The sequence below is a fragment of the Limtongia smithiae genome (genome assembly GCF_038497785.1).
Source record: "Limtongia smithiae strain NRRL Y-17922 unplaced genomic scaffold V1518scaffold_15, whole genome shotgun sequence".
In the NCBI taxonomy this organism is placed as follows: domain Eukaryota; kingdom Fungi; phylum Ascomycota; class Lipomycetes; order Lipomycetales; family Lipomycetaceae; genus Limtongia; species Limtongia smithiae.
In genome coordinates this window covers 81,615-94,914 of record NW_027117636.1, presented here as the reverse complement: position 1 = coordinate 94,914, position 13,300 = coordinate 81,615, and the positions used below count along the sequence as shown (strand labels likewise).

General features: G+C 50.9%; 3 protein-coding genes across 3 annotated transcripts; 1 reads left to right on the top strand and 2 right to left on the bottom strand.

The window, feature by feature from the left end:
* Positions 1–4,763: 4,763 nt before the first annotated feature.
* V1518DRAFT_422825 (uncharacterized protein) lies at positions 4,764–5,086 on the bottom strand. Its single transcript, XM_066905543.1, has one exon. The coding sequence runs from the start codon at positions 5,003–5,005 to the stop codon at positions 4,829–4,831; it is 177 nt and encodes a 58-aa protein (XP_066757255.1). The 5' UTR covers positions 5,006–5,086; the 3' UTR covers positions 4,764–4,828.
* A 4,655-nt stretch (positions 5,087–9,741) lies between these two features.
* Positions 9,742–10,734, top strand: V1518DRAFT_377891 (oligomeric golgi complex component, COG2-domain-containing protein; the record flags this gene model as incomplete). Its single annotated transcript, XM_066901592.1, has 1 exon — positions 9,742–10,734. The coding sequence occupies one exon, from the start codon at positions 9,742–9,744 to the stop codon at positions 10,732–10,734; it is 993 nt and encodes a 330-aa protein (XP_066757254.1).
* On the bottom strand, positions 10,729–13,229 carry V1518DRAFT_422819 (uncharacterized protein). The gene is made up of 3 exons (XM_066905542.1): positions 13,055–13,229; positions 12,777–12,997; positions 10,729–12,720 (listed from the first exon to the last, which is right to left on the bottom strand). Exons 1-3 carry the CDS (start codon positions 13,068–13,070, stop codon positions 10,891–10,893), a joined length of 2,067 nt encoding a protein of 688 aa, XP_066757253.1. The 5' UTR covers positions 13,071–13,229; the 3' UTR covers positions 10,729–10,890.
* Positions 13,230–13,300: the final 71 nt, after the last annotated feature.

Sequence of the window (13,300 nt, the reverse complement as noted above, 5' to 3'; positions counted from 1 at the left end):
ATGAGAGCACGTCAAAACCTTGACATTTGCACGCAGTGCTCAGATTAGTCATGCGCGTTGTGATTGCTGATTTTGTAAGAGCCGTTGATGTCTTGCTTTGCCGATGAGATCTGTAGTGAGTTCGCGCTCGTAGATAGTGGTGCATAGAAGATCACTGCCAGAGCCAGAGTCGCAGTCGCTGATGGTAATTTCGCCGTAAGGAGAATAGTTTGGGGCGGGCTATTGCGCTGGTATGAGCTTGTAGAAGGAGTACGAGCTTGCAAGTGTACCCACATGCAGGTGATCTCCTGCAGGCGAATACTCACCGACGAGCGAAAGTGGTACCAGTATGCCGTCTACTGTGACGGCCGCAGACTCGCCGTTGTAACGGCGGCGTAGTTCGACGGATTCTATGCTATTCAAGCTCTTACGGTGATTCTGTGATACCCCCCTACCTGTGTGCTCGCACGTTTAGGAGATAGAGGTAACGTCACTAGACAACTAAACATGGCGGCTTCTACTTGTCTATTTAGCGACCTCATCGATGGGATACGTCTAAATATCATTTATACAGGCTTGGCATTTTATTCTGGTATTATCTTAATACAAAACGATAGGTACATAAAAAAAGCACGCCAACAGCACAGCGATAGCTGCTGAGATCACCATAGTCCGCCGTAGAGGCTTCTGACTCTGGCGGTGTGAGCAGCGGCGTTGGTAGCTGTGTTATGCAAGGAAACAGTCGAACGCAGTGCGTGAAAAGCATCTCCAGCGCTATAGTACTATTTTGATGAGAGCAGGAGAGGGTGTAGTAATATCTCCTTGCTAGCGTCGTTCAATAGATATTCATAGGCGGCATATTCGAAGGGAAGGACTGTTGGCATATTCAGTAATAATGTAACGCCCCTTTGACATCGCTAGTGGAATTATCCTCATCATCAACTTCGCTTTCATATATTTCCTCAAAGTCGCGGCAGCAGTCCTTATCGTAATCGTCGTCGGCGAACTCACAAGCGCTATGGTATGCCACCCTCCTCTCCGGTGAAGTAGGCTCGATTTCCTCTGAGATTGGCTCGCGTATCGGTACAAACGAGACGCTTTAGGCAGAGACCAGATTTTTTATAGATTCGCAATAATTACTGATGCACATTATAGTGGGTGGAGTGGTTGTGAGGCGGGTGGTGGGGTGGTCATCGTTGGCGTGGAGTAGCAGCTGACGGCGGAGTTCGTAAATAAAATTAACAACAGAATACAGCACGCAGAAAAAATAAGGTGATATGGTGATAGCGACATGTGTCACAGATGCTTGATATCGGAGGCGCTCCACATAGCGAAAGACTTGCCGGACCATGTCGCCGTCCTCTCAATCAAAGCACCGCCGGCAACATCGTGGACCTGCAATGGCAAGCGGCAGTCAAATACTCTCATGTGATTCTTCGGTTTCCGCCTCTGCATGGTATCATCAGCTCTCTCGTCTCATTTGGAGAATGAGGGATCACATACATTTTGTCGATCCACATGCAGCGCAACAAATCTAGTAATATGTTATCTACCCAATCCTTGCGATATACGTATTATAAACTAAAATAGAAAGCCAAAATCGCGCTTCCTAGCGCGCTGTTGTCGTTATGGCAGTCTGGAGTGCAGTTTGCAATATCGCGATATTTGCGGTTTTGCAAAACCTCGTCCTCCAAGTTCTTTCCACTTTACCAACAAGTTTCGGGCGATACATCTCAGTATTCTTGAGCGGTTTCAGGGCTAGGCAGAGCTATACAACAATATACAAATTGAACTAATAAAAAATCTCGACCCAAAAGCTCCGTCTCGAAAGCGCCGCTCGTTCGCCGCTCTTACCCCCGTTAGAGCGACTAGACCGGCGTCAGAGGCGGCGTCGCCAGTTGAGCGCCGGGCGGAAACTCAGCTGCCATTCCGAATGACATGTGTATACTTGCAGGTAGTGTCTCCCCGTTATTGACGACCATGATGGCCCCTTCCATTTGTATCTGAAGCGAGAACAGCGTAGGTGATGGGAGTGCGGGTGATGCGGAGCCGACGATGGTGAATTGAGTTAGGTTGTAAGAATTGCTGCCAACGTGGGTGTCAACGTGAAGGCTGTCATGGTGGTGATGTTGACTGGTGGTGATGTTGGTGTTGTTGGTGATATTATTGTGGTTGTAGTTGTGGCCCTCAACGTTGCTGTCGTGGTTGTTGTAACTGTTCTGTATCTCATGATTGCCGCTTTCGTCGTAGATAGTAAGGATGAGTGTATTAAGACCGAAAAGAGGGAAGGGGAACGCAAAGTAGTCCGGTGGATCCGAGGTGGCCGGCGCTTCCGAACTGATGGGCGACCAAGTTGGAGACGTTGTGACCGGAGTCGAGGGCGCAGTGGACACTGGTGTATCAGGTGGTGTAGGCTGCATCGTGAAGATATTTTTAGTGGCCATGATTGTTAGCGGTGGTAAGTGGCGGCGAGGAGCGACGCTCAGTCAGCAAGTGGTCGTGGTCGCGGGTAGTCGTATTAAGCATGGGCCAGGACTGTGCAGCAGAGAGACGCGTAAAGGATAACAATAGAAAGAAGCTGGAAGCAGATGTGGGTATATATATTGCGGAGGTGATAGGTCTGGCGCAGTGACAGCGACATGTTCCAGATGCTATGGGCCGGCCAGGGCGTACGGTGGCGCGTCACCCTCTCCGCCCGAGCAGTCCCAGCAGCATCTGAAACCGTGATCGCAGTAATAGGTACTTACTATTTCAAATACTTTACAAAAGTCACTTTTAAGCCGCATGGTATCCTCAAATCTCTCGCAGCTTGATCAACCAATAGATTGAAGGGGATACCAATGCAGCACAACCGCACTGGGATCCACGCTTCAGCGTAATAATTGAGTTTACCATATTCTGCAATCAAATCCACAGGAATCATCATAATCAGTTGATCGTATTCTCCAGCTCTTGCTTTGACACGGACGTTGGTGACATCGCGATACTTGGTGCGTTGTGAAATAAATCACGTCTTAACTTACCCCCGCCCTACATGCGAAGCACACAACTCAGCAGAGGTCCTCAGCTTGTTCCACCACAACGGCTCTACTGTCACATTTTACTGCCTTCAGATCCTTTGTGCAACACGCGATGAGGACTTTGGGCTTACTAAATACACTTGTTCTAAAGATTAAAATTATTTATCTATTATTTACGAACAGAAAACGAAAACAATAATGAACAACAGGAAGTCGGCGGGCTGGCTCGTCTGGTTGTCGAACCCAAGATGCTCGACCCGGCTCACAGTCTCAGAATAATAAGAGGGTACTGGTAATGGCGTACAGAGCGGCAATCTCGATATCAGAAGCAGCTCAATCGGAAGCAATCTGATCGGATGTGTCATGGCTGCGGAGTCGAAGAGCCCGAGGCCAGCGATATATCGGAAATGTTTGCGACGGTCCAAGTCCTAGCCCAGACACTGCAAGAATAAATAGCCGAAGCCTAAGCTGGAACGTTTGGTGAAGTGAGAAGACTATCGGTGGCCGGTATCAAATGGCAATTCTCGTCGCTCAGCGATATTCTTGTGGTCGGCGAGATGATCGTCGTCGAAATGGTCACTCTCATCCCTTTCATATTCAAGAATCTGTCCCGAAGTAAACATCATCCAGTTGACAGCCATTTTCCTCATGATTACCGCAAGAGTTTTCGTCGTCACTGTCGCCGTCGTTCGTGTACTAGTGTCCAACGGAGATTTTCATCGTCGTTGGAATCGTCGTCGTCAGAAATGTAGCTTACTGGGATAGCTATGTCCATCCTAAATGCTAACATCCGTCCACTAAGGATCGTGTGGACTATTTTCGTCTCGAACGCAGTGATAGCTTCGTCGGTCGAGACTGACGAGTGACGAGAGAACATCCTTGGGCGTTGGCATGGTAGGTTCCATGGGGAGCGCCGTGAAGGCGGATGCAATGGCCGGTGGCAAAGGAGCAAGTTTCCTGGTAGCTAACAGGAGTGCCCATTGGGACAGAGGAAAGAAGTGGGGTTCGAGCGAAGAAAAGACGACGAAAGTCGAGCTCGGCAATGTTGGCGACGTACTGTAGAGGAGTGTGGTAATCTAGAGGTCGCGGAGGAATCGCGTAAACCTAAGTGAACACAGCGCATAAATCTAATATTACAAGAAGAGAGAGAAAGAGAGAGAGAGCTAGGCACTAGCTGCAGGAGGGAGGGAACAGTATATGAGAGGCCAGACCGATGCCGCTATGGCGTGTCAACCTTGACGATGAACAGGGTATTAGTGAAAGACCTAACAGATTATACTTTATACATCGGCATCAACTGAGGTCCAAAGCGCACGGATGATGAACGTAGAGCAGAGCGCGATATAGGGGACTTTGATATCAAAACAAATCCCACGCGTGCACGACACCTCCGCAATAGACACATAAAGTGCACGGACTTCTATTTAAATGCCACAATAGTACACCAATTGAATTCGGTTGATACTAAGTAGATCATATTATCTAAAATGATGCATTTGTAACTAGTGCTCGAGGTGGTGTTAGAAAGTGAGATCGCGATGCGCGCTGCATCAGGCGGGGGTAGAGTTATATGCTACAAATGCGTAGTGATGAGATGCTTCTTCCGTCTGCTTCGTAACAAACTGCCGTAACTACTCTACACACGCCTAGCTAACGCTAGTGTTGGACAAACAAATAGAATTCACCTTTTTGATATCGTATGACGATTTCACTGCGATAGGGCAATTGAGCTCAGAGCAATAGAATTTTGTTAAACAAGCGGGTCTAGCATACGCCAAGTTCCAATCGATCAGCACAAGATTATTAGACCGTGGCTTATTTTCTATATATTACTGAATTGACATCCCGAGAAACAAAATTATTATCGGCTGTGCACACAGTAGGACAACAAGGACAAGACGACAATTCCATCTTACAGAGTCAATGGTGAAGTCGCACACGAAGGCGGTCATCTGGAACATCACGACTAAGCCAAGAAGCTCTTGAGCGAGCCAAACCGCAGACATGCGATAGCTGCTGTTAGTTTTGTGGCGAGGAGTCTATTCGCCTTGAGGCTGTCGTATAGCCAATGGACAAAAGTGGCTCAACTGTTCTGACGCTCGATACCCAATTTGTGTGTCAGAATATGAGCTGTCATGTTGATGCAATATATAGTGCATGTGGCAAGCGTCCCGCTAGAGAATGTTGAAGTTGCTGATTTCGACACATAGGAGAGGACGAGGAGGTTTATCATCTGTACTACCACTGCTTGGGGTTGTTAGTGATACTATTTAGGCATAAAGCAAGAATATGTAAGCAAAATATCAGCTCATCCCCGCCCAAAATCGCCTAATTGTGATGTCGCTCAAAATGCGCCAACGAAGGTGCGTTTGACATTGACGGCGTCGATGACTGTGTAACATCTCGCCCGTTCCATACACAAGTTAATAATTACAGATACAATTCTATATTCTTCCTTCGTACAGCTGTATGCAAGTTGCATCGTGATGATTACTAGTCCGGTAAGGATGATAGGTAGTCAACGCGGTGGCTTGTTGGCATAGAATCAACGATAACTTCAATTTCACTGTCATCTTCGTTGCTGTCACGTTGATTGCTCCAGAATTCGCAAAATTATTCTACTACACCCTATCATCATCATTAACGTCAAACACTTAAGAGGTCGCCAAAGTAAGCTCTCTCTGTGTTGTTCTCGTTTTCAAACCCAGAATCTTCGATGTATTCTCCCTCCTGCTCGGGCGAAGTAGTTTCAGTCTCCTCTATAACTCGCGAGAAAGTTGTAGAGAAGCACTCGGAAGTGAGAATAACAGATATCGGCTCGGAGTTGTGAGCGTGATCAATGCAGATGAAAGTAAGCGGCGACGGGTGAGCGTCGTCACCCTCTCCGCTGTATCGCTCTCGACGATGTCATTAATCCATGATGGTGGCAACAACAGCTTGCTATCACCTATATATCTCAAGTCGTTGCTAATAGACGTGGTATCGTTAGTTATTTCCCGAACTTGCGAGACAACGCCCAATCGCGCGACGACTCGCAGCCGCCCACGATCCGCGAGTAAACTTCGAGGGCTGAAGATCCTGGATCTGTAACATATTTACAATAAAATCAAATTAAATAATTCAGGAGATCGTATGTTCGCCGCTCGAAGTTTTCGTTGCCACGACCGGTGGCACAGCTTGAAATATCACGATATTCGTGGAGGTGAGAAGCCCCTGTTCCAAATCCTTACCCACCACTCTACGCGCGAGACGAGCAGGATGGCGTTCTTACATTCCGATAGCTCTGTCGGCAAGCTTCTGAAGATAGATTTCGATACTCTTGCATAATTTCAGTTTCCAATTAGTTATGTAAAACTACAAATCAAACTAATAATAAAGCTCGATCCTAAAAAAGTACCCGACAACGCCCTTTTCAATCGCGCGTATTCAACGAGGCGTAACTAACTGCCGCCGCCATCTCAATTAGTACTAGCACGTCCATAGTTAATGCCTCGACATCGTGTGCTGCCATGCCAGTGCCTTCTATTTGTGCCTGAAGAGGCAACCTGGCAGGCTGGGAGAGTGCAGGTGATATGTATTCCATGATCGGGAAGTAGGGCGGGTTGCCTTTGTTGAAGTTGGTATTGACGTGAAGGCTGGGGTGGTGGCGCCGGGTGTTCTAGTTGCCAAGCTAGTTGTTATGATCGGTGGTGTCATTGTTGTCGTGGATAGCGACTGGAAGCTCAGAGGGCCAGTACAAGGGACGTAAAGTACAAAGATCCCAATGGATCCATAGGAGCCTAGGTGGCGGGTGCTCCGGCATTGATGGATGACCCAAGACGGCGACGATGTGACCGGAGTCAAAGCTGCGGCGGATTCCTCTGAATCAGACGTGGCAGGTGACATAGCTTGCATTGAGCAGGAAGTAGTAGCAGCGGCCACGGCCGTAAGGAAAAGATGAACTAGCAGAGAAGCACAGAAGTGAGAGACATGAGAATGATATAAAGAGACGGGTATATATTTTGCGGAAGTGATAAATATACCCAGGGCAATATATATTGCGTAGGCGACAGCTATGGCTTGGTCATAGCGACATATTCCAAAATGCTGAATATGGGCGCCGAGCCGAGGCGCTTCTACGAGGTGCCAGCGGTTCTCCGCCGAAGCGCTCCCCGCGGTATAGGTAACATGTGACTACAGGAATAAGTTTTTGGCGTTTTTAGACACTCCTCAAACAGCCGTAAGACGCGTGATATGATCAGATCACTCGTCTCGCCTGTATCGGTCGCTTCTCCTCGCCAAACGATTGACGTTTCAGCGTAGCAGTCCCAATGAAGCGTACCATCCACTTAACCTCTCAGCATACATGTGATACCATGAGTAGAATATAGCAGTAGATCGCACCACGGCTGGTGTTGTTTACGGTGGGCCGCGATGTTTGTGATGTCGTGATACTAATGGCGTCGCGAAATAAATCACATTCTCCCAAACACTACTCAGTCAACGCACGTGCGACGGGCCAAATCCTTGAGTGCAGATACCTTTGGGAAGACATGGAACATGGCTTTGAAATGACTTCATATCAATTAATAATGATATTCTCGTGCCATATCACTTTGTAATAACGACTAACTCAAGCACGGTGGATGGAGCATGAGACTTGATTGCGACTAGGACGATTCACATACGCACATCGTCTGATGACCGCGGTTTACGTCATGCTGTTTGATTCGGCTTAGGTGCATTTATTTATGACGGAAGACTAATTTGATATTCACAAACCAAAAGTGGCGCAAAATTGAATAGTATTCAGCAACTCGCGAGAGGGGCTAACTAGTCGACGAGCCATGCTCGACAAGCTGAATTCCCCAATCGTCGACGCACGCGGCATTAATGGCATGAATTGCGGTCAAACGATGAAATGTTAACCTGCACATCCACCAAGCTTTCTGGCTCCGTTGCGGCTCTCCAATCCTTGGTCAAGTGACTCGCGGTTATGTGAAAAATTGCTCAATTTATGCTGGGCGCAGAGTCGCAAGGGCAGACGTGGTTGTAGTCTCAGCCTGGAAGTCTCTTGCTGTCGACGGGCGGGTACATGTTGTCATCGACGTAGCTGTCATTGGAAAAATCTTCGACGTCGCCGTCGTAGGCGGGGTCGGTCTCAGAGCCGTCGTCGTGACATTCATAATCGTCGTCATCGTTGTCTTCGTCACGGTCGTCGCTATCGTCAGTATCAAATACCCTAGTAGGAGACTCCAACTCGTCGCCGGAATGGCTGTCATCAAAACTGTCGCTTGATGGGAAAGTAACGCCAACACCATAAGCCGAGATCCGTCCGCTCATGACGGCGCGAACTATTCTTGCGTTACGCAGATTAGTAGCCTCGTCATCGTCGGTCGAGACTGGGGATAGTAGTGCCATGGCATCCACGCGCATTGGCATGGCAGGTTGCGAGGAGAGTGCAGTGCTAGTTGGCGGGATGGGGAGCGGTAACGAAACGACCACCCTGTAAGCATAGGGAGAGCCTCCTCGCGACGTGGAAAAACGAGAGTGTTCCGATGGTGTGGGTAAAGCAGATGTAGGAGCGGATTGGGAGAAATTGAAGGCAGACATCTTAGTGGCGAAGTATCGAATAGCGGTGTATTGTTGAGTAGTACAGAAGGGTCGAGAGGTTGTGGAGTCATACGTGGTGCTGTCGCGTACAAGTCGAGTAAAGATAGAAAAATATAAATGCGGTAAAAGAAGACAAGAAAGCGAGGGTGGGGAGAAGAGCTGATATACATGTGCCTCCGCCTGATATCGCAATGAGCTGTCGACCTCGTTACATGGTCACGGAGTCTTAGTGAAATATATATCTGAATCAACTCTCTCCAACGCCATCAGCTAAGGTCAAAATCGCGCAGATCATGATCTTCGAGTAGCGTCCAATGTACGCGATTGTGACATCAAAACAAACTCAACACGTGCACGACACATCCGCGATCGACTCACAGCGCGTTCGATAGATGAATCGTACGCCCTCTTGAGAATAATCTCTACGTGCCGGTAATTCAGTGTATATCAGTGGAAGGTATTATCGAGATTGATGCTGTTGGTAGTCGTACTCACGGTTGCGTGGTGATATCAAATCGTGACGCGCGCCTGTTCAGTACACTTGTGCGGGCTAGGGTATCACGACGACTCGCAGGCCAGCAGTCCACTTCTTCTCGACAGCACCGTTGACTCCAGGTTTGCCACGCACATTTGACCGGTTGACTATTTTGCACAGGGCAAGGCTATATATGAGAGCATTCAGTATTGACGTCCGCGTTTTGGTGTGGCAGAACTGATTGTTGCCTCGACTGCGAGCTAATGGAGTTTGACCAAGTTCAATATATTTTGTGGTGCCATGGGGGCCAAGCGTCAACCTCTTGCTTGTTACAAGTTCTGGACTCTCATATTAATAATTGCTGGGATGTATTTAAGGATTATCCGGAAAGCTCCGTATCGAAAAAAGTTGAATTGGCTGGCGTTATAGAGCTTGACACCTTCAGGAAGCGAACGGCGGCCTCGATCCGTGCGGCATCGCGAACTCCCAACCTCTATGCCTATCACGACCTCCTCCTCCGACCCCCTCCTCTTTCGCCCCAGACACGTCATAATGGCATCACATCCAGGCTACTTCGACCAGTCCCCTTCCACCACCTTGGCCTCCACTCTTCCCACTTCCTTTCTAAACCCACCCCCGCATTTGCGCGGCACTTCCGCTGTATCTCCGCTCACAATGCTTACCACCTTCCCTAACACCACAACTGTATCTGGTCCCACCACCCCCACAGGCCAAATATCGCCGACTGCCGGTAGAAACAGCGGTACACTACGGCACGGGTACAACCTCCACGACGAGCGAGATGGTCACTACAGTGACGACGCGAGCGCGTATGCGACGGAAGACGAAGGTGACGACGAAGAATTCGACGCCAACGGATTGCCATTCCCGAAACCAATCCCCCGGTCAGCGTTCTCAACGCCACAGATATTCTCTCCCGACACCTTTCTCCTCTCGCAACACCGGTATAAACGTCTCGAAGATCTGCACGCCCAACTTTCCGGCTGGTCCACCACTTTACACAAGGAACTCGTGGAATTGATCAACTCCGAATACGCAGATTTCGTTGGTCTCGGTCGCAGCGTCGCAGGTGCGCCTGCGCGTGTACAGGACGCGCAACTTGCAATCATTGGATTTACACGGGATGTGAGCGGGTTTAAAGAGAAGCTAGTTAGTGTTTTGGGGGAGGTCGAGGAGGGTTTGCGGCGAAAACGAGAGTTACGCGAGATGGATAAGCTAGGACGCAAGCTGTTGCTTTTTGGACAGCGACTGCAGCAATTGGAGCTTGCACTGCATACCTCTGAGGGCTCGCTTTTCGAATCGCAAGCGGCGAGGATACATGCCCTCTCGCATGAGTTTGTGGGGATTACTCGCATGCTCAACAGCGTCCCCAGCGTCCCCAGCGTCCCCGCCACTGCTTCCACTCCCGGCGCAGAGGCAAAACCAAACGCCAAACAACACCCCTACATCGCGGCACAACTTCCCCGTCTCATTACCGCGCGCGACACTCTCTCTGCCCAAATCATGGGTGAACTCAAGCACCTCTCCGCCCCCTCTTCCTCCTCTTCCTCCTCCTCCTCCGTCACCACCGCCACTGCGACCACCGACAGGGCCGGCTACGACGACCTGTTCCGGTGCTACTATCTCGTCCGACATCAGCAATTTTAGAGCTCTTGTACATATATATATATATATTCATTAAGCTATACAGCGCTTCATATTTCATTCCTCTCTTTTGATATTAATTCCAAACGCCGTGCCATCCAGCTATCCCAAGTCCCACACGCGCCATTTTACATTATTTTTTCGTGATTTTTTGTTCCATCAATTATACAGCCGTCGATCAAGTTCGCGTAGCACGCCCGCGACAGATGCAACCTCAACCTGTCCACCCTTTGTGCTCAATTTGCCAACAAGTGAGGGCAGTTCAACAGCTTTGAACCCCTTGTGGCGGGATAGAGTCTGGTACGCGGCCGAGCACGGGATAAACATACCATCGGTGCTCGATGCAGCGGCACCGGCGCCGCCGCAGCAGCCGCCGGGTTTATTGCAGTTCCCACAGCCGCCGCCGGAAGACCCTTTCGACGCCGCGAGCGAGGTGCAAAATAAAGTCTGCATCGGATCGCGTTGACACTGTTCGCACGTCCCTGGCGCGAACGATTGTGCCTGTGCACCACCATTTGCCTGCGACGGCGCGACGAGGGCTTGTGCGGACATCACGAGGTCGCTTATTGGTTCCGGGTGCAGTGTTGTCAATTTGTTATGACTCTGTCCACGTATCAACGCGGAATGTGGATCCCCACGTAGCGGCGGAAGGGTGGTGTTATTCATCATTTCGTCGTCATCGTCGTACGCACTGCCACCATGTTGGTGTTGCGTGCCGTTATCCTCCGCCGCTTCAGCCGCCTCCGCGCAGAGGCACGGAGTGCCAGACGAGCAGAAACCGCACGGGTCAGTCACGCGTTTAGTGGATTTGTCGGAACCGCCGTTGGTATTCGATGATGTGAATTCGGAAGAGAATGCGTCGTATTGGTAGCTTTCCTGGGGTGTTTGCTGCTGCTGTACCAGCTGCGCGCGGTCCGGAAGTTTAATCTTCGTCGAAGTGAACGCGTGAGTAAAATCCATTACTAGATCATCATCCAGCATCCGCGGCGCGGGTTCCGTCTTCACCCGCTTGAAACTTCTTAGACTATTCTGCGAAGACTGCTGAAACTGTCTCGGCGACGGCGCTGACGGTGTTTCGTAAGACCTTTTCGCCGGGAACAAGTCCGTGGCGGGTTTTATTCCGATATCCGAGCATAAACACCCGCCATCACGCTCGCAAATGCCGCATTTCTCAGAGTCGCTGTCTGCGGCGTGGGGGTCGTCGTAGGACATCTCCTGCTGCTGCTGCTGCTGTTGCTGCGGAGGGAGGGGCGATGAGTGCATATGCGTGTGATTGCTGTACGCGTGCTGCAGTGCGGTAGCTTGCGGAGTATGATGGTCGCTTGCGACTGAGATCGTCGCAGAGGAGGATGGCGTCGTGGCGGCTGAGTAAGGGGAGGTGACAGACCCTGTGCGCGAGCCGGGAGATTGTTTAGATGACTTGTGCAGCGGCACAGCACGGACCGGTTGCGTTGGTTGATATCGATACGTCGAGCCAGCAGGTGCAGCTGAAGACGATCCCGCAGATGTGCCGACCGGTAATCGTTCCTCCAGTGCGCGGTCGAGCATGTCCTGCGAATACATAGCATCGCTCCCCGGCGACGGCGCAGGGGACGCCAAATGATTCGCCTGCGCCATATGCGCCTTTCCCTGTTGTCCCGGTAATGTCCCCGCCTGCGCCACCGCTGCAGGTGACAACCCACCAAACATCCCTGCGCCGCCACCCGCCGCGGCCATCGCAGCCTGTTGCGCCTGGAACTGCCGAAACAATTCTATCTGCTGGCGTAGTTCGTCGGTGACTGACTTGAGCTGCATATTTTCCTCAGATATGCGCATGAGCGTGGATGTCAAGTCGGTTTCTTTCCTTTCCTTCTCAGTCTCGAGCTCATGCAGGCGGTCTTCCAGCTCAACCACCCGCGCAGCCCGGCGCTCGCGGAAGGCACGCTGCGCGGCGCGGTTTTGCGCTTTGCGTTTTGTCGGTGGCGTTTCCGTCGACGGCTTGCGACCGGGCTGCATGGACACATTAGCACCTCACACACTCAACATAAAGCATCAGTGGGACACACCTTCGGACGGGGCGGGAGCACCCATTCTTTAGACGGGCGGATGCACGAGATCGGGGTGGCGGAGTGCGCGACGGCGGCGTGTGCTGCAGCAGCGGCTGCTGCTGCGGGGGAGTCGTCGGACGCGCGCTCGTGCTTAATACGTGGTGCAATGGTGGCGGGTGTGCTAGCGCAAGAGGAGCCCGGCGTGGACGCGCCTGGGCTCGGCGCGGGCTGGATGGCGACTGTTGGGTGTTAGTCTGCAGGCGGAGCGGTGAGAACGACGGTGGAGAGAAGCGCACCTGGAGCGGGCGGCATGGACGGGTGCGGGAGAAGTATGGAGGAGAGTCGAGGGGTGTTTGGGGGTATAAAGACGCACGTCGATGGATTCAGTTGCTTGAAGTGTCGCTGTCGCGAAGTTGCTTCGCGTTCGAGGCCCCGGTCGCCTCGGCGAAGAGCAGAGCGGTGAGGCGGGGAATTTGCGGTGCTAAGTGCACTTGCTCAATGCATTTGGCACTGTAAGTCGCATGCATCAGTGCGTACCGTAC